The following is a 21,615-nucleotide window of genomic DNA, read 5'->3' on the forward strand; positions in this document are numbered from 1 at the left end:
CCTTTCTAGTCCAGTTTCAATAGAAGAGCAGAAAAAGGCTTTTCCATAGCCTTGCCCATAGCCTCATGGTCAGGATATTCACAGCTGGAACAGTGAGCTGGACCTTTTCAAGCTAAGAAGGGTCCTAGACCTCCTGGAGTGGGGAGCCACTAGCCTACTTTGCAACGGGTGGTTGCTGGTGGCATCACCACTGCATTTTAGTCCTTCTTAGGCAGGTGCCTGCCCTGCCAGGGCATCACTGCTCTGAATGGATGGAGGCACCTTATGTACAACCATGAATCAGACACACTCGAAACAGCAGCTCAGACCTGTTTCTGTAGCTGATGTTTCCTAGTGGATAACATTGGCAGCCCTCCATTTAGTGAGCACTGAAACATCTTCTAGAGACATGTTCTTCTCTGATCCCAGTCTCGCAGGAAGCCCAGATGTCTCACTTAGATCTCTGAATTAAATTTTTGGGCCAAGAATATTTTTAAGTGGTTGCAAAGTTGGATCCCAGAAGGCAGCAATCTGAACCCAGTCCTTAATAACTAGTGTGTGTGAATACAACTGTTCTCAATTGGGTAAAGTGTTGAAGGACAGAGGATATACTGGCTTGCGTGCAGATGTTATAAACTCTAATATTACCATAGTGACTACAAATTGTCCTTAAGCTTTAGCAGTAAGAGGTTGTGTTTCCATAGCAGAGTGTCTTGCACACTATCTGTCTCCAATCATAACCACAAAGTCTACTTTGGCCATGCAACGTGGAATAAATGACAACTGCGAAGTCTGCACAGCCACAGAACTGTTACGCCCTGTCAAAATAAAGATACAGAAGATCCCATAGTCAATCCTGGGTTGTCACTTATGATTCAAGTAGTACACAAATTTGCAATCTGTAATTCTTTCTCTGTCCCCTTCTCCTCAGATCAGTGATAGATTCTCAAAACACACCAATTGAAAGAGACTTCCAAGGCAAGTGAGTCTTTCCCAAAACATAAAATATTTAAATAGATTGCTTCCATAATCAAGAAGTTTTTAGCATTAACTGCAAGTCAGAAAAAAATGGTAAATCTAGCTTGCTTAAACAACAAAAATAACTCAGCTCGCAGCTCTTCTGCATATTATCACTTTAAGCATATTATAGACAAATTAAGAAAAGATAAGGATATCTTCAAACTCACAAACTGTTTTACCCTTTACTGGCGGCAATACTGGAAGAAGAATACAGCTCTTCTCACAAAGTCCAAACCACATAATATACAAAACTAAATGGATAAGCAGTACTTTTCTGTTGCTTTAATGCTATAATAAATAGGTATCAACTGTGAAATTACTTGAAGTATATGCTTAGCTATCATACAGGAATGGAAGCTGCCTGGGAGTTGAAACTTTAGTTGATAAAACTCATTATATGAATGACTGTTATGCTTAAAACTGTAGAACTATTAACGGCAGCTCAGAAATGTCATCAAAATCTTCGCCCTCTAGATGCCCATAGGCATCTTTGACATGTAGGAATAGGCTACTTTTTTGTAAAGTAGATGGGTTTATTTTAAAGGGATAGTCATCCAGAAAGACGCAAGCTCCCTAGTATGCCATGTTTCTCTGCCAGCCTAAGGCCATATTGTCTAAAGGAATTACTTCCAAGGGAGCCACAGAAAAGTAGTCATGGATAACGTACACTCAGTATTACGTAGCTTTCCAGAAAGCCACAGAGATAAACAAAAGATGGGTTAGGATGGGATGCAGAACAAAAAGATTGAGTAAAATGAGGACTTGGATTTCACTCTGACATCTTCTGTTGTGGAATGCCAACTTACAGATCTCAAAATAGCAATAATTAAATTTGGGCATCAGGAAGAAGAGAGTAAGTAAATTTCGTGATCTGATTTGCAAGTAACCATTTTTTTTTTACCTGGCACTAATTGTCTTTAAAAGAATAATTTCCTACAAGGTCTGTCTTCCTTAATAATAAATGCAATTAAGCATCCCTATTTCTACTATTCTGTACATCCCTGTATATAAAGATGCATTCCCAAACAAAAATCACTTTAGATTATCTTTAAAGAGGAGAAATTACAGTAAGAAAAATACTTGCTACTGCACACATCATTCTAAACAAAGTAAATACTGAAAATAGGGAAATACACAAGATGATTTGGGGGAAAATTCAGGACTAATAGCCTTTTCACAAACTAAAAAGCAGCAAGCAAAAAACCAAGTCCCAACTCTGCAAATATTTTGTGTGTATCTTTATTTCAGGCAAATGAGCAATGCTACTCATTTCAATGGTATTGTTCACATGCCTACAGTTACACAACGTGTGATAATCTGCAAAAGACAGCTGGAAGTAGGCTGAATTTACTGAACATAGTTCATTTTGTTACCAGGCTTATAGTCTCAGAACTCCTAGAGAAATTAATTAGTATGTACCCTTTTCTAGTAATTAGCTTGGGGTTTGCATTGACTGAAATCCTGACTTACTCTTTTGAGCAAGAGAGAAATCATAGGAAATGAGAACAGGCAAGAAGCTTTCTCTCACGTTTGAAACACAAGCTGCAGATCTTGCAAAGAAATACAGCTTATGTCTGCTTCCCCTCTGCATTGTTATTTAGGATTTACCTATTCCAGAACAGAATTGTCATCTTTACAAAATTATAACTGAATTGGTAAATTGAGACAGGATGAGACTCATCAACCAAAAAGTAAATACCTGCTACAGACCTTTAGTGTATTGTACAGAGAAGCTATTTGCTTTGGAATATCTATGAGGCAAACATATACTTAATTTTAATAGGACTGCAAGACACATTTCAAGGACAGGGTAAATAAACCTTAGTCAAGGATCCTGGAGAAACCAGACAGTTTATTTAAGATACTTGTATTTGTCTTCTAGTTGGCTGGACTCTTGTATCATTGTACCTCAATTTAACAGAAACTCAGTAAAGGTAAATCAGCATTTTTCTCTGCTAGCATTTCCAAGTTTTACACTGGATCCACCATTCTAAATGCCTTTTTATTATCTTTGAAGACTAAAGATTAACACACTTACAGAAACATTATGATGCTCCTGTTAAGAATTACATTGACCTCAGGAATTCCTCTGGTGTATCTAAAATTCTAAGCATATCACTGTGGGTTAAAATTTACCAGCCATTTAAATTAAAATGGTTATAAATGTTTCTAAGAATGTTTAGTGTTTGATATGACATGGATGTTAAGATAGACATATGCACATTCTGCTGACTACAGCAAGTTGTAAATTTGGGTATTACTAGATACAGATTATATTAAGCATGCTCACTGCATTAAATATTGCCGATGTTTCACGCGTGTGATTTGACATCCAAGTGGTACTGCAGTGTTTGGAATTAAACTTCAGTTTGCCAGTGAATGTTTCAGGTTATTTAGTATTAAAAAAACTGAGGCTGCATTTTCCTATACTTGAAGCTAGAACCGATATTCTCATCTCAAATTAGTTATACATGAAGAGAAAATGGCCATTAACATTCAAAATTAAGGAAACTTTTAAGAGTATTTTATTTTAATATAATACCAGAATGTTATGCATTGAATTTTAATGTTAAATGTTTTAATACAACTGAATGTTGTGCTGAATATATCAATGTTAAATATTTTAAGAATTAGGGAAACAGTCTAATTCGGTTAGTATTACACTTTTGATGATGTAAGATTTTGATGATGTAAGATTATGAAAACAACAAAAAACATGATGAGAAGCCACTCTGTGACATTTTCATGCCAACTATCAAAAGGGTAACAAAAGGACTGGAGGAGGACACTGCCGTCCAGGTGGGCAATTCCCCGGCAAAGGGGGCCCATCCGCACAAGGCTGCACTGGCTGAAGACAGGATGCAGAACTGATCTGGGGAGTTGGATTCCCACCGCCCTCCCTCGAAGCGGCGCCGAGGCCTGGGCGCAAGGCACCGGGGAGCAGCCTCTCCTCCCTTTGGGGCGCCACGAGCAGCCAGCGCGGCCCCTCACATCTAACGCTGCAAGCGAAAGAAGAAAGTTACATGCAGGACGCGCAGCGCCAAAAAACAAAAAAAGAAAAAAAAAGAAAAAAAAAGATTTCTGAGGGACTTTCTGAGGGATTTTCTGAGGGATTTCTGCCAAGGGCGCAGAAACGCCACCGAAGAGGAGGGGGAAGGCAACCGCCGAGAGGAGGCCTGCAAGAGCCGCCCGCCGTGGCCATTTCCCCCCGGCGGCGCAACCGCCGCACACGCCGCCAGGCCGCGCTCCCTCCGGCGGGGAAAATGGCGGCGGCGGCCGGGGGCGGGAGGGGCAGAGAAGGAGGCGGGGAAAATGGCGGCGGCGGCCGGGGGCGGGAGGGGCAGAGAAGGAGGCGGGGAAAATGGCGGCGGCGGCCGCAGGGGCAGGGAAGGAGGCGGGGAGGGGAGGGAGCGTCACCGCCTTCCGTCAGCCCCGCTCGGCGGCCTCCCCGCGCTTTTTCCTGCCCCATCGCCCCCCTCCTCCTTCTCCGCAGCGGCAGCGGCACCCCGGCGGAGGAGCCCCGCCGGCGGGGAGGAGGGCTCTTGAGGCGCGGGATGGGGGGAGCACTCCGCCATCTTCCCTCCTCCTCCCGCCGCGGGCTGCAGGCTCAGTCCCGTCCCCTCCCCCCGACCTGCTCCGAGCCTGGGCCAGAGGTAGGTTCCCGCCTCGCAGCGGCTCTTCGCCACGGCGGCCCCTCGCTGCGGGCGGCGGCAGGCGGGCAGCGGCGGTGGGGGCGGCCCGGGGTCCGTGAGGGGAGGCAGCGCCTCCCGCCCGGCCGGCGCTGCCCTCCCCTCATGCCTCCGCGGTCCGGGCACTGCCTGGCCTTCCCTCCCCTCCGGGGTTAAAAACAGCGCAGGCACGGCTGCTTTATTTATTTTTGGTTGCTTTTTTTTTTTTTGATTGATATATATTTTTCCCCTGTAGAAGATCTGGGGGAGAGGTTGCTGGGCAAAAAAGTGTGGGGTTTAGGATTTTTGTTTTTTTTTTTAACGGAGTGACAGCCCTTCTGGTCAGGTGCAGAGGTTTCCTCAGGTAGGAGGTGGTCCGCAGCGGTTCCCAAAGGCGGTCGTGGGGACGACGGTCTGCCCGCCACCACTGCTGTGCCCGGCTCCGCGCAGCTCCCCTGGAGCTGGTCTGTGATGCAGTGGGGTCTTGAACGGGATCCCGACGGGAGGGAGAAGCACAGGTGTTTGGTAGGTGGGCGAACGCAGGGGCATCGGGGGGTGCGTGTGGCCCTCGCTGTGCCCTTTGCGCCCTGGCAGGTGGTTTGTAACCGTTATTTAGTGTTGTGGGGAAAGACCGCCCAGGTGAGTATTTTTTAGCTGTATGTGCTGCTGCAGCTTAAAGGACTGAGACTTCCACACAGGTGATCTGCTTGAAATCGAACCTGACTTATACCATCAGTACCTACAAAGAAGGACAGTGTTCATTTAAACCAAAATTCATGCCCTGCCGTGGATTTACACCTGAATTTGAGCACAGTTTGCTGTGTTGCACTTTATGCAAAACCACCACTTTTGGTTGTGCAGAGAGGATGCTGTAAGGATAATGTGGAATGACTTCACGGCATTAAAGCCCTTCCTGCCATCCATGTGGTAGTGTCCCAGCTGCTTAGCTCCCTGCTGGTGCGGACAAACTGTTGCAGCTCGGACGGTTTGGGTAACCAGGCAAGTTGTCAGAGTCAGGCCAGGCCTGTATGTTAGGAATGTGTATCGAAGCCAGGTCCTGTAAACACTGGTTGATGTGTGGAGCCTTGTTGCTAGGACTTTGCACAGAAATAACTAGACGTGCCCGCACGCCTCTTTGAAGTCCTGACGTGTTACCTGACTACTTGGGAGCCAGGAGGATCGCTGACAGTATCGTTTCCATATTTATTGAGCACAGGTCTCAGACTTTTCATTTTATAAATAAATTCACTTCTCTTTATGGTACTTTTTTAGGTGCTGGGGTGCAGCCGAGTAGAACTATGTCATTTATGTGCATCGATTTTGTGTCTCACGCCATGATGTCTATTGTTTACGCAGAAACCATAGCATGAATGCTTTGTTAACCTTCTGTTAGCAATATAAACCAACAAACAAGGATGCAAGCTAGAACTTGAAACAAAAATAGCACTTTTTAGAGAGAGGAGAAAGTCACAGCTGCCAGAAAGCTGTTTTCAATGGAAAATGATGCACCTTTGGGTTTTATATTTCCTTTAAAACTCAACTTCCTTTACATACATGTACAACTTCTACAGCATATAACTTCTTAGTAACTTAGTTTCATATGTATGCTGTCCTTTAAACAGTGTTTCTTTTTATAAGGAAGGTTTGGCTGGATTGTGAAATTTTTAAATTATATTTGAAAATTATTTTTGGTCAGGCGTGTCTCTGTTATATTTTTGAACTCTTGAGCCAGCTGCAACAAATTCCACTCTCCAGTGTCAACACGTAGACTGGTGTTTTCCTGATGACTGACTGCTGCCTTCACCTTCACTTAAAAAACATTGAAAGGCTTGGAATGGTATGACCAAAAAACCTCTATGTTTTCAATACCAGTTTGGAATTTTTACAAGTCCAAAAAAAAAAAAAAAAGTATGGTGTATATGGATAGTAGTACAAGAGCCTGTAGGGCCCTGTTTTTCATTGTGGGGTATATTGACTTCGTAGACCCTAAAAGCAAATTTCCAAGCATAATAATGCATATGAATGGCCGCTAACATCTCTTATTTGCACTGTTTCTGACTTAATCCCATGATGACTAGTATTTACCTAGAGTCAAGTGATTGATGTCTGTTTAAATGTAAGGAGAAAATTGTGCTTTAAAGCACCTAAAAGCATTCAGTGTTGCAGAAAGAAGGCATGGCAGTACTTTGGAAACTCTGTGGCAGTCATGTGTTTCATTCTTACTGTAGCAGCAAAGATGGCTGATAGGAGTTTGTCAGGTTATGCATGTCCATTAGAAGAAACACAGAATTTCAGTACTTGCACATCTTCTAATGCATACCAACATCTCCTTTTTTATTATTAATGAAGTGCTTTCACATCACATTTATTGTGCTGTTTCTTCACCCTATGTCTTAGCTTGAGTATTTGTGCCTGTCATCCGTAGGTTTTTGCTTTTGTGACTAGTAGCATAAGGTTATGTTTGACTATTTAATTACCTTCTTACAATCATCATTTCTACATTGCCTGATCCTCTGAGTGGGTATTATATCTGAATCTATTTAACACTGCTGATTGTAAAGGTTTACAGGTGTTTCTTTTCCTTTTTTTTCAGTTTTCTCCGCTGACATATAGGGCAGAATACATGCTGATTGTGCTACAACTTGCAAGTATTGCTTTTTTTATTTTATATTTAAATTACATGCTTTAGGAGGCAGAAACTGAACTGCTTGTTTTATGTCTTGTGTGATACTGTAAGATCCTGTTCTGTGACTAGGCTGTGGAGGCAGTGCGATAACACTACTGATGTACAAAAACAATTTTTACTGCTTCTACTAATTTTTTACAGTTAGTATATTTCATAAGGCTTTGATTTTTTCAGGGACCTGAGTGTGACTGTAGCCTTGCATTTATGTGGATAGTCACTAAAATTAGTGACTCTTTTTCTACTCAGCTAGTTATATATGGAGATCCTTAACAGGATTAATTTGAATTGGAGGTCCTTAGCAAGAGGTGATTGGAAAAACATTTCTGTTTCAGGAAGGTTTTTTTGTGTGGAAATCAGTTGATTTTATCATCTCCCAATAATAGTTTGTGTTTTGTTTGTTTCACAAAGCTTTAGATCATTAATGCAGTCTTTATTTTTAAATATATCATGTTTTTCCATTTTAGATGTTTGGTTAGTAGTTGTATTCCAGGAAAGTTTATAGTGCTAACACTAATATGTCAGAATTCCACTATGACTTGGTAAATGAAAGTAGGTCAGAAGAATTTACTGGTTAAGTTTTGAATGCTAGATCTAGTAATGTTGCTGCCTTTTTCTTTCTTTCCTCTTACAGGAAAAATGATATTCATCCAGCATTCCTGAGTAATAAGGATGGGTCCAGATGTACCCCTGCTGAATGATTACAAACAGGAGTTCTTCTTGAAGCGCTTTCCGCAGACTGTGCTGGGAGGGCCCCGCTTTAAATTAGGCTATTGTGCCCCTCCTTATATATATGTGAATCAGATTATTCTTTTCTTGACACCATGGGTTTTGGGAGGAGTAGGAACACTTTTGTACCAATTGGACATTATGAAAGACTATTATACTGCAGCACTCTCAGGAGGACTGATGTTTGTTACTGCGCTTATTCTCCAAATAACAAATCTGTATGCAAAACAGAAGACAGTGACGGTAGAAAGAATGCAAATTCAGAATACCCTAACAGATGAAGATGAGTTTGAATTTTCCAGCTGTGTAGGTTCAGAGACAGTAAAATTTATTATTCCTGGCAAGAAGTATATAATCAACACAGTGTTTCATTCTCTTCTGGCAGGGGTATTGTGTGGGCTGGGAACTTGGTATTTGCTGCCAAACAGATTAACCTTGCTATATAGTAATATTGGAGGAACCGTTATCGTCTTTGTATTTGGATGGGTGACTATATGTATAGGAGAGTATTCATTAATTATAAATACAGCTACCGAAACAGCTACTTTCCAAGCACTGGATACTTATGAAATTACTGCTCTGATGAGACCTTTCTATATTTTTGTCTTTATTGCAGTGGATCTTGCACACAGGTAAACTTAATACAGCATTTAGCTGATGAAAATAATGGTTGTTCTATATATTTTGGTATAAAGATGAAATGACTTTTCTGAGGAAAACTGATTTTGAAATTCCAATCAGCTGTAGAACTCCAAAAGAGGCCTAGAAGAGTATGCAGTAGAAATTGATGCTCTATTTTGTGTATAAAAAGTTCTTTAAGTTTTATAGCATTGCACATAAGTTAGGAAGATCCTCAGCAGTTCTAAGTTACATACAGTTAAAATTATTTTCTGCAATGTCAATTTCAGTATTATTCTACAAGAGCATTTATGTTAACATTCTTCTTGAAGGTGTGTTCTCAAAAAATATGTTCCTGATCTGGAACCATAGATCTAAACACTGCAGACTTCAGGAGGAGTACTGATTCTAAATCCAGATTTCATCCTTGAATATTTTCTAATTCAATCTCTGTAGAAAGTGTAAACTACAGGCAAAAAAAGCCCATGAACTTGGATTTAGTGAGTGTATAAGCAAATGTGAACCTTGCTATATCTCTTTGTTATATGGATTTTGAACTTGGATTTTTTTAAAATGTAGTATGTAATACACTAGAGCTATATCAGTTTACAAGTGGGAGATTGTTTTATCTTTCCATTTTTCAGATGAATGTTTTAGCCAAAGCATTTGCAGAATCTTTTAAAGCACAGTGTTTTTGGTTTTACTTCATGTTTCTTTTTCCTTGTACATGTGAAAGTGATACAAGTATTACCTGACATATTTTATGGTTGGGGTACTTCAAATGCATTAAAAAAAAAAAAGTTTGATTTTACTAGTTTTGCACTTGGAGATATCTTTATTTATAGTTTACCCCAGTTGCCCCTTTAATTATGAAATGAGAATTATACACATGGTCTTAAACTGCAGAAGTAGAAATTTTTCTACTTTACTTCATGAGGAGAAACTTCAGACATTCTTTAAATTCCTGACAAAACTCTTTTGAGGATTACTTATTAAAGAAGAAATAAAGAGAACAGAAATATCTTAGTAGTCCATCTTTTAAGTTAATTGTCTTGTCCGTAAATAGTGCATGGCTTGCAACTTATGCAGACTTGCAGTACTGATCTTTGTATTTTTACAGAAAGATATTAATACTTTTATGCACAAAATTACATTTCGTATCCCTAAAGAGAGTTTGTCCTTATGTACAGGCAGCATGCCAGTTCAGCGTTAGTTCTTACAACTTGTGTTTTGGGCTTACGTAAATGTTGTGTTACTGTGATTTTAAAATAACACCTTAGCACTCTCTTGTTAATCAGATGAGGTCTCAGAGCCTCTGGACCTTTATTTCCCCAAATGTTTCTTGAGTGTATTATCACAATAGTATCAAAATAATTAGGATGCTTAATTCACTTGGCTCATCCAGGTAATCTGAAGGCTTTGAATCTTTTGAATAAAAAAATCAGCCTGTGTTCTGATGTTCTAATTATTGTATTACGGCCCTAAGCATAAACCTAAAAACTTTTGTCACTATTTTTCCTTTAAAGAAATATTCATTGAATTTATGTAATCTTTATACTTCTGGATTTACTGTATTAGTTAAAAAAAAAAAAAACCCTCTTGTGTCAGCTATGTTTTGCTTCACAGAAGTCAAATACATTTCTTCTTTTATCTAGGTTTGCTGTCAGCACACCTGTTCTAGAACAGACGAACCAGATTTTGCACATCGTATTTCTTTTTCTGCCAGTCTTATGGGCAATGGGAATTCTGCCCCCGCTTGATGCACTTTTTCCATGGGGAATGGAACAACTGTTGGAGTTCGGACTAGGAGGTTCACCTCTGTCAAGTAACACAAAGTAAATCTTGTTTATATAATGATAAAATGTATCAATATCATTTATAACCTTTTTCTTTTCAAGCAAATCTTTTTTATTTTCTCCTTCACAGGTTATTAGTAATGTTTCTCATTTCTGCTGGAACAGCAATAGCATCGTATTTCATTCCCAGCACTCTCGGTGTGATCCTCTTCATGACTGGATGTGGGTTCATACTGAGTCTTAACCTAAGTGAGATTGGTTTTGCCTTCAAACACACCCTGATCAGCCATTTAGCCTCCAGCAAGTCTAAAAATATGCACAGAGGTCTTAGAATACAGTTTGGGTGGAGGGAATTCATTTTTTATTTGACTGTACTGACATTTGCTCTCATAGAAGCTAGCCTGCTGCATCAATTTGCTGGTTTTTCGTCTTTTTCCAAAGCCAGTCCGCAGGCTGTAGCAAGTTACATTTTGATGATATTACTCACAATTATGTGGCTTCTTAGAGAGATTCAGAGAGTGTACTTGTTTGGAGTCTTCCGAAACCCCTTTTATCCAAAGGATATCAGGACTGTGACTGTGTTCATGGAGAAGCAAAGAAGGCTAATGAAAGTTGGTGTTGTCAGGAGGATTTTACTAACACTAGGTAGGAATACCCACTATCTGTTGTTTGTTAGATGATGATTATAGGAAGGTTGAAGCAAACTGGAATTACTATATGTGCAAGGTTCTATGAATGAACTAAGAAAAAGTAAATAGGTGGAAATACTTTTTGATGTTCTGCTGAATTGCATTGAGGTCAAAATCACTGGCTCAGAATGTTTGAAACTGAGTAGTGATATATTTATTTTTCAGAGGTCAGCCTAAAAAGTTGAGCCTTTTAAAAGTCCAGCTCAGAAACCAAGACCTTTACAAGGATTTTAGTTATAACATCAATATTCACTTTTGAGAAATCACTGTTGTAGATTTTAAAAAAAGATAGTAACAAAAATAAGTTGAGAGTCTTCAAGCTGACTAAACGCTAGGTTCTTTCGACTTCCTAGTAAAGGGCACAGTCCCCTTTCTGGTAAAGTTAGTGCCAAATTTGTTTACTATGGGGGGAACCAAAATTTGGTCTAAATTCATTTAATTTCATAAAGGTGTGGCAGTTTTGGGAAGTGGATTGATGAATGCTCTTCCTATGTTTATTTTTACTTATTTGAGTATTTCTGTTATCTTCAAGGAAACAAAAAATACCCAACAATTAAATGTGGACATAAGTTTGTAGTTTTAGGCCATTAGTGCAAATATGCTATTTAATTTTAGTATTCTGGAGGTGTAGTAGGAAGAGGAATTTGCAATAACTACTTGATTGGAAGAGTTCTCTTTTTATGTTCAGATTTCCATTCTGCACTGCTTACCTCTGTAGACTTTATTTTTTTGCAAAGAAATTGATGATTATTTTATTTCAATTACAGTGTCTCCATTTGCTATGATAGCATTCCTGTCACTTGACCGCTCCCTACAAAATCTTCATTCTGTGTCTGTTTGCATTGGATTCACAAGAATATTTAGGATGGTAATTTGAATTTTAAATACGTTACTCAGCCTAAGACATTTTTTCTTCTATGTGATTTAAGCATTAAAGTGGCTTGGAAGAAATACTCCAGGTCAAAAAAAGCTAAGAAAAGATATAAACATTTTTAAATGTATGTCTGACATCTCTCTCTCTTAGGTCTGGCAGAATACAGAGAATGCCCTACTGGACATAGTGGTTATGTCAATAACACAAATGTTGGTGTTTAATCCCGACCTATGGTGGAACAGGAGCCTTGATACAGGAATCAAATTATTGCTGGTAATTGTCATTGTGTGGACTTAAGCAGATAGTTGTCCCTTAAATTCTTAGTTTCCTTTCTGTGCCCCAGTACAGAGTTAGGGTCTGGGACCTAGTAAATCAAGACTAGAAAAACTGTATACTGAGACATTATCTCTAATACCAGTCAATGATAATCTCACTTCATTTCCTTAAAACTTGTCTAGATAGGCAGCTTTAGTAGTGCTGGATGTGATAAGATACAGAATACGAATGAATGTGTGCTTGTTCTATCTGTCTCGCAGGTCGGTATCCTACGGGATCGACTGCTTCAGTTTGTCTCAAAATTGCAGTTTGCTGTAGCCATTCTTCTGACATCGTGGACAGAGAAAAAACAGCGTCGGAAATCTACTGCCACCTTAATCACGCTCAACGTAGTTTTCTTCCCGATCCTGTTGACCTTCGTTGCCATCTCTGCACTACTTTCTTCTCCTTTGTTGCCGCTCTTCACGCTACCAGTGTTTTTGATAGGCTTTCCTAGGCCTATCCGAAGCTGGCCAGGACCTGTGGGCGCTACAGCCTGCGTTTGCTCTGATACTGTGTACTACCAGCAGATGGTTCCAAGCCTGGCTGTTGCTCTTCAGTCTGCATTAGCAGCTGGTAGCCTAGGTAGGTACGCTAACAACACTATGAAGGAATATAGTTAAATATTTTAAGAAATGTCATTTTACTGGGGAATAAGAGAACATAGCATTGGATTTAAGTCAAGTTTCACAACGTAAGTTAAATGTAATATTCAGAGATCGTTCCCTGAGGAAAAAGATCACCTTTAACTGTAGCATGGTCTTGTAAGAAAATAACTTTTTTTTTCCTTTAAAAATAAGGAGAAACAAAATGATGATGAAACAGTATTTACCTTTCTATACTGAACAAGACCAGGTGGTATGGATTCATTCCACTTAATTATAGGCAAAAAATTGAGATGCCTTCAGAGCACACGTATTCTGGCTGCTCTTGACAGTCAGTGAAGAGGAGGGGGTGTCAGACTGTTCTTTGTGAGTGCGTATGTATCTCTTTTTCTCTGCAGTGGTCCCATTCTTTGGGGACCAGCAGGTGATTTTTACTAATTTGGGTATATTAATTAGGTAGGATGAATCTGGACTGATGTTTGTAGCTTAACTAGCAGTAAACTGTTCAGACCAGAACCCGTTGATGAGACTTCATGGCACGTCTTGGGCAGGCAGTTAGGTTGGGGTTGTAGGAGCGCATTCTGGTCTTTAAAACCTGTGGAAGGCATCATCATGGGAATTTCACAAAATTATACAAACAGAGGTGAACGAATACTGAGTCTTTTTCCCAGCTGGAGACACAATAACTGCCAAAATGGCGAGTTCATTTTCTTGAGAAACAGCCTTTGTGTAACCTAAGTAATCAAGACGACATTGCTCTTTGACAAGAGACAGATATTTACATAAGCCTCATAGAAAATGGCTTTCAACTATTTAAAGACTGTGGAAGTTAACTGTAATCAGTCTTTTCTGAAGAAGAAATCCAAGCACTTTACTAGGGAACATTTGCTGCAGTTTTGGTACTGGTGGAGAGGTATTAAACACGGAAAACTTGGAAGCTTCTTTCCACTAAATGAGAGAGACTTCACTCTGCCTACTGCATCAGTCAAATATGTGTGTAGGGGTGTGTGTGTGTATGTATATGTGTGTGTATTTATTTATTTATATGTTTTTCCCAGTTTCCATCTTGACCATGTGGTAGCATGTATGCCTCAAATTAAATGATTTAAAACATTAGTTTTGGGGAAGAAAATGGTCATCTTTTTAATGGAAAAAATCTGTGAATGAATGTCTTCAAGCAAGAAGTAATTTTGTGTTCTCAGATGAGTTAAAGATGAAGAGGTAGTGCTTTGCGTGTATTTTGATTTAAACCCATACTCTTTTCTCTGTAAAGGCATTTTAGTAGTTTTGATAGTTAGAAAAAAATTAAAATCTTGTAAAATGTTAGCAATAAAATGCACTTCATTAGCTCACTGGGATAGAAAAGGCTACTTAAATTTTAACTATAGCCTAATGGTAGGTTTCACTGATTTCATTTTACAGTGTTTTAAAACTAAAATTCTCTGTGCACTGGAGTGATCACTGGACATGAGTGAGAACAGGAGCAAGCCATACGCTGGCAGTAAATGTACCTTGCCATGCTTAGGAATAGCATTGTACTGGAGGATGTGACAGTAGACAATAACTTAAAAGAATGACAGTAAAAACAGCAACTGCTAGGAAATTTGGCATTGCTCTTTTCATGGAAATAATAAGAGGGAAACAATACCGTGTTTCTTTAGACGTAAAAGTGATCTAATTTTTACAGCGAAAGCTGGTCTGTGGGATTTTTTGAATACTAGTTAATTTGATGTGTGGCCAGAAGTTGTTCAGGACTTAGTTTTCAAATTCCAGTTAATTTTGGGTCCCTCTATTTTTGGTGATGTCAAACTTAAGAACAGGTTGGTGGTTGATTTGGTGTTCTCTTTTTCTTTTTTCTGCTTTTTTTTTTTTTTTTCTTTTCAGAGGTGCTTAAGAAAAACTGCAGATGATTTCTATTGTATCTACTGTTAGTGTTCAGTGTCTATGATATTGATTCACAAATCTTTAAAGATGAGCACTCAGAAATGGGTGCTCTTTAAAATGTAGGTCTTCATTTTTTCTGATGATTTCTCTATTTACATATCTGTAAAATGAGTGTGATATTACCTCACTGGTAGGCCAGGACTTAAGCAGAACTTTGAAAATCATTTAAACTCTGGATTTTGTATCATACAGAAATATTTTCTAATCATTCTGAGATAGGGGCAAATTAATTTAGGAACTGGCCATGGAGGTGCCAACTTCTCTTGAGTTATATTCTTACTATTTTATATACTTACTATACTTACTCCTATAACAAATAAACTTTGTACTCCACAGTAAACAAGGCCATTAAGAAATCCACATGCTAGATGATGATTTTTTTTTTTAATGTATTCTGCAGTCATACGAATTTTAGATCTCCAAATGACATCAGTGGGAGCTGTGCATTTGGAAATGCAGCCAAAGAGGATCTTTAATCATGGAAATCATATCCACAAAGGGAGTTGAGGATGGAGGTGCTTAACTCCAGCCCAGTTTGAATTTTGTAGTCCTGCAGTTTGGGGGGGAGGGGGGGAGAGGAGGTAGGGGGGTCAGTTTTCAACAGCTCTTCCAAAGACAGCATTATGTTTTCAAGATCTAGCTTTGCAGCTAGTTTGTGTGAGATTCTAGGTACTAGTTAGCCAGTTTTAATTGACTTTGATGTTGATGGAAAAATGTTGTGTATATGCAGATGAATTCCTCAGTTGGCATGTTGAAAAGCTTTCATCGATATAATACCACACTGTAACCAGACTATAAACCTTTTCTTGCTCCTTGCCTAGGTCTCTCTCTACCTGGATCACATTACCTATGCCGTTTTCAGGACAGACTGATGTGGATATTGGTGCTAGAAAAGGGCTTCACTTACTGTGGTGTTAATATTAAGGTAACTGCATGCTGAGGACTGACTTATTACTTGATATTATTTAATCTTGCAACTGACATGCTTTTTCATATTGTTTTTAAAATATATAAACCACGCAGATGACTTATGAAATCTAAGAAGTCACAAAAAAGTCGAGATGATTAGAAGGTGTGAAATTATTTTTGTCCAGCCTGTGACATCTTTAATAAGCTGGCTAAACCAAATCTCTGTGAAGCAGTTTTTGTTTGTTTGCTCTTAAGACAGAGTTAGCATATCTATGCTGAATACTGTAGTGAATGCTTTGGTAGTGATGCTGATCTCTAGTTAAATTTGTAGATAACTCAGTTCTGGAAATACCAGCAATGGAGCATATATTCATTTGTTGAAAAAAATTCTGTTGCAAGAAAATAGAGCTTTCTAGCATGTAAGGATATGTACTGGTGAAGACTAAAATCACATTGTTTTCATTTATGCTTTAGGGGCTAGAATTGCAGGAAACATCCTGTCATGCTGCTGAAGCTCACAGAGTTGATGAGATTTTTGAAATGGCCTTCGAACATCAGGAGCACACAAAGATTGTCTCTCTTAATCACCATTTTGGAAACATTTTGACTCCTTGTACTGTTCTACCTGTGAGAATGTATTCAGATGCCAGAAGTGTGTTGTCTGGAATAATTGACTCTCATGAAAATTTAAAGCATCTGAAAAATGATTTCATTAAAGTGCTTGTGTGGATGCTTGTTCAGTATTGCTATAAAAAATCAAAAAAGTGGGAAAAGCTGGACAGTGCAGATGAGAATAAAAAAGGATCATTTCCAGAAAATCAGCATAGCAGTGCAGTAGAAAGATCCAGGCCTCTGAGGGATGAAGATAGCTTTAGTGTTGATACAATTGAGGACTGGACTGACGATAGTGACATTTTTGATCTTGAACCCAGTGGCAGAATGAAAGATAGAAAAGAAACCGGGCAGTTGGGAATTGCACCAAAAACACATTTGTCTATTCCAGGGTCTGTAGAAACACAGAATCAAGATGTCCTACAAGAAATGTCACCAGAAGATAAATTATACAGGGCTGTTGTGCTTGGACTTCCTGCTGTAGACAAAGGAAAACAGCGAGAAGTTTTACCTCTGGTTGAATTTAGTTGCTCCTACTCAGAGCTGTTAAGCATTCCTGCCGAATGGAGAACAGCCCCGGTACCTATTTCCAAAGTCAATGAAATGAGGCAGAGGTTTCCAGAAGAATGGTACCATTTCATTTTGAGTCAGCTGGACTTTTTTCATCTGAAAGAAAAGCCTTCCAATTTACTTGAAGACCTTATGAAAGATAAAGCTTTGAAAGAGTTATACATCCATGGTGTATTGTCATGTTGTTTTGGTCTGTTTGGACTGGATAACGCAGTGCCTGCACCTAGCCATGTGTTCAGAGCTTACACCGGTGGGATCCCATGGTCTGTTGGTTTGGACTGGCTAACCAGCAAACCAGAGCTATTCCAACTTGCACTAAAAGCATTCAGGTAAAAGAGGAAAATTCCCTGAGATTATAAAAACGATATAGAGTGTCCTGTGCTTCGAAAGTAAATATCACTGCACAAAGTGTCATTTATTTTAAAACCATACAATTTAAAGATATTTGTAGCTTCTTTCTGCATAAATAATACTGCCTATAGCCTCAGGTAGTGAAGGATGTGGTATGGAGGAAACCCTTTCCTCTTTCCCTTCTCCACTGGAAATCCACTGCGTTAAGTAGGGAAAAATGACCCATTGTTGGTTGTCCAGAAATTGTAAGAAAATTGTGATGAAATTATGTTTCGCACTTTCCATTATCAGGCAGTGGTACCAGTGTTTGAGGTCAATAAAAGATGTTTAAGCAAATGTGTTTTTATGTCACATCTCTGTGAGCTAAAAGCACGCTCATGCTAACTTCTAGTGACTCAGCTGACAAGGAGTAACTTAAAAATTTGCTACTGCTTGACAAGATTTGATGGTGTATTCCTGCTTTTTGTAACTCAAAGAGGGTTTCTTTCTTGTATCTTCTGCAGCAGTACTTACAGTATGGCTTTCTGTACCTTTCAGATATACTTTCAAACTTATGGTTGACAAAGCAAGTCTGGGTCCAGTTGAGAACTTCAAAGAGCTAATTAACTATCTGGAAGAATATGAAAATGATTGGTACATTGGACTAGTGTCAGATCATGAGTGGCAGCAAGCAGTTCTTCAGGAAAAGCCATACCTTTTTTCTTTGGGGCATGATCCAAACATGGTAAGGAAAGAAATGGCTAGTAAGCAAGATCAAAGCTTTTTTTTTCTTTTCCACTGCTTTTATTTTATTTTATTGTCTCCCAAAACTTGAAGATTGTGCAGCCAAAGGTTGTGTTTGTACTAGACAGGAGCTCACATCACTGTTGCTGAAAATCATAAGGCATCTGTTTCAGATGTGGCAGTATATGCTGATTGTTTTTCCATGCAAGTATTGAACCAAGAAGACTTGTTGAGACACTTTGCTGTTCATAAATATATGTAACAGCACAGACTGGTGGCATCTGCTCAGTGCATGTGGTATTAATTCAGGACTGCGTGTTCAATCTTGACTGTAGTCAGCTTTATTTATTGCTGCTGAGTATTTATAGGGCCAATTTTCTTAGTATATTGAGTCCCAAAGCTTCACTTAGTGCTTTGTAACCGAAATGTTTGTGTATCTTTTTGGAGAATGTACTGAACATTTTGATCTCTTTGTTTTTGAAGGGAATTTATACTGGGCGAGTGCTCACTCTTCAGGAATTGTTAGTACAAGTGGGAAAACTTAATGATGAAGCTGTCCGAGGTCAATGGGCAAATCTGTCCTGGGAGCTGCTGTATGCTACCAATGATGATGAAGAACGCTACAGTATCCAGGCACACCCCGTTCTTCTCCGAAACCTTACTGTGCAAGCTGCAGACCCACCTCTTGGCTACCCAGTTTACTCATCTGAACTTCTGCATGTGCCTTTGTTCTAGACTGTCTGTAGCTTTTTTCTTTTTTGTATTTTTCATTTGCATGTTGGGAAGCAAATGCTCATGCTACATTTGTACACTACAAATAAGATTTGACTCTCAAAATGGCGTTGGATGGCAGTGCCAAACCAGCGTAAACAATTTGCACAGAAATGGTGCTAGCCAGAACCTTCAGCAGGCAGGAAGCTTTGAACTCTGTTTTCTTGGTGTGGGAACATTTGGGACACCATTCCCTGTGGGGCTGACAAACCAAGAGATGCTGAAGCTCTCTTCCCCAGTTCAGAGAAGAGCAGCATAATTCTGATCATTAACTATTTTTGGTGCATTCTGATTTTTGCTTTAATAGTTGGACAGGTGACTTGCACTGATAGTCAGGTTACAGCTCACTGTAGTACTGTCAACCACAAGAGTTGGTAACCAAAGTGTACATATGACTATTTATATGATTTTTTTATTGTAGACATTTTATATTGTATTGAGCTCAGTTTTAGCATTTGTTATAAAATATGGCTTTAGATAATCTTCCTTAGTTGTAGTAAGTTATCAGCTGTGCTTTAGCAAAGAAACTGTTAAAGGAGGATTTTTACCAAGTACTTGTTGTGGGGGCAAAAAGAGTTTATATAAAACAGTGTGCATTCTGACACATTATTAATCTGTGTGACCTACTGGTGAAAGTGAATATGTGTAATTAGGGGAGAGAGGGGATTTAACTGGATTAATTTTATTTTCTTCTTCCAAAATCCACATATATATATAATGTCATTGTTTGTATCCTGTGCTCACATCACTAGCCAGTCTTCCACAATCACAGTGATAGTTTGATGATTAAAAAAAAAAAGCTCTTTTTGCCCATTTTTTTTTTAAGCTTAGCAGAGGTTAGAATAGAATTTGGCAATATTACAGATCACTTTAGGTCATCTCTCCAGTGAGTTGTTTATCCTATTCTCGTAGCATGCTGCATTACCACCAGTCATTAGCACACCAATAAGTTTCTCTCTGTAGATTAGAGGTTACAATGTAGTTATTGCTGGCATATGTTGCACAAGGTGTAAATAATTGTCTTTTTTTTCCCCCTGTACAATCAATTTAAATCAGATCTGTGCCATACTGAATTAGTACTGTTCATGTGTCTTCAGCAGGAACACTCAGTGTTGTGTAATTTGGAGGATGCATATTGCTTTTATTACTCATCTTTAAAACTTGTCACATGACCATGTACTACATACTTGGCTAATAACTGTTTCTTTTGATCAGTGACCATAAATGACTGAGTATTCAGCAGTGGTAAGGAAATGCCTCTCAAAACCCATGATAGGACCCTCTAACATACACGGTACATGGTATGAAATACACACAGGACATTAATGGAAACAGCTTTTAGGAAGTGATTATTTGGCGTGCAAAGAGAGTAAACAAGAAAGTGCTGATTAACCTAAAAATACCTTGCTTGGCTGTGAACTGTATGTGGAAAAACAGAATCTTTTAGAGAGCACCTAGTTCAGCTCCCTGTCAAAAGGCAGAATCTGTTCCAACTAAGCTGTTCCTGGCAATTATTTAATCTTATTTAAAACTTCCAGTACTGGGGCTGTTTGAAAAGAAAACTTTCAATATATGAGCTCCTCGGGTAGTTCACTCCAGTTCTTTGCTGTTCTTGCAGTTGGAAAGTTGGGGGGGGGGGTTGTTTTTGTTTGTTTTTTGTTTCCCAAAATCTAACTTAAACCTCCCTGCCTCAGTGTAAGCCTCTTGCTACTTTTCTTCTCTATGAACACAGAGAAAATTTAATATTTTTTTTCCTTCTTCAAAGCAGCAGTCTTTTATTTGAAGATGGTTATAATTTCTGCCCTCGTTCTTTGTCTTCACTAAACTCAATCAACTCTTTCTTTGAGGAAAAGACTGAAAAGAGCTGTGATCATTTGCTGTTGCTTCCTTTGGTTTTCTCCATCCACCTTTCTTGAAAACTGTTGCTGGTAACAAGAGAGCACAGATCTTATTGGCATCAGATGGAACAACAGAATTGAATCCATGTTTGTGCATAAGAATGTAGCATTAGAAAGTTTCTAATCCAGTCCCCTACAGTTGCAGGTAGCATGTCCTATAGCCCCTTGTTTAGTCATCTGTTAAGCTAGTTCGCGTGTTCCCGTATGTTTGAGGGTTTTGTAGTAGTATGACCCTGCTCCATGTTCAGCTTGTGATCTTCTATAATCCTGTTCAGATTCTTTTTTGACAAAATGACTAGTTAACAGCCTTTAGTTCCATATGGTAAGTTTGTGCCTCTGATTGCCTGCAAGTGCATTATTTTGCATGCATGCTTTTTGAACTGTCCTGTTTATTTTGGAGCGTTTCCTCAATTTGTCAGGAATTTAGAGTGCCTTCAAGCCTGATCTTGTCTGCAGCTTTCATAAGCATAACATATGCTATTATACAAAATACTGATGAAATGCTAGTATCTTGTACTGAGCTTATGACAGGTCACCACACCATTTTCCTGTGTAACCAGCGAGAAGTGCTCTAAATTTTTGTAAACAGTTGTCCACTAACTTTACTGTCAGTTCTTATCAATACCTACTTGCTTTACAGATCATGATGTTCATCACATACAGATGAACATACGACATCTTCATTGTGGCTTTGAAGCAGAGCCTTTATTTAATGACATCAGTTTGAAAATATTTTTCTAACAACTGTTCAGTGTTTACTAGGGGATTTCCCCCCCCCCCCACTGATCTGAAAAAAAAACAGGATTTATTTTTTTAAGCCTTTCCAAAAAAAGGAGAAAAAAAGCAAGCCCTGGCGACTGC

At 39.1% G+C, this 21,615-nt stretch overlaps 1 protein-coding gene across 6 annotated transcripts; it reads left to right on the forward strand.

Moving 5' to 3' along the window:
- The first annotated feature begins 4,350 nt into the window (after positions 1-4,350).
- Positions 4,351-20,095, forward strand: PCNX4 (pecanex 4). 6 transcript variants are annotated; one of them, XM_026113694.2, is made up of 12 exons: positions 4,351-4,652; positions 7,261-7,315; positions 7,985-8,711; positions 10,353-10,532; positions 10,624-11,138; positions 11,950-12,050; positions 12,207-12,329; positions 12,593-12,956; positions 15,742-15,845; positions 16,304-17,340; positions 17,900-18,086; positions 18,569-20,095. In XM_026113694.2, the coding sequence occupies exons 3-12, from the start codon at positions 8,023-8,025 to the stop codon at positions 18,818-18,820; spliced, it is 3,552 nt and encodes a 1,183-aa protein (XP_025969479.2). In that variant the 5' UTR covers positions 4,351-4,652; positions 7,261-7,315; positions 7,985-8,022; the 3' UTR covers positions 18,821-20,095. The 6 variants fall into 6 exon arrangements, with proteins under 6 accessions (XP_025969479.2, XP_064367986.1, XP_025969484.2 ...); XM_064511916.1 differs by having other exon boundaries at positions 10,624-10,715; XM_026113699.2 differs by having other exon boundaries at positions 7,261-7,311.
- The last annotated feature ends 1,520 nt before the right edge of the window (positions 20,096-21,615 follow it).

Source organism: Dromaius novaehollandiae, chromosome 5 (assembly GCF_036370855.1).
Source record: "Dromaius novaehollandiae isolate bDroNov1 chromosome 5, bDroNov1.hap1, whole genome shotgun sequence".
In the NCBI taxonomy this organism is placed as follows: Eukaryota; Metazoa; Chordata; class Aves; order Casuariiformes; family Dromaiidae; genus Dromaius; species Dromaius novaehollandiae.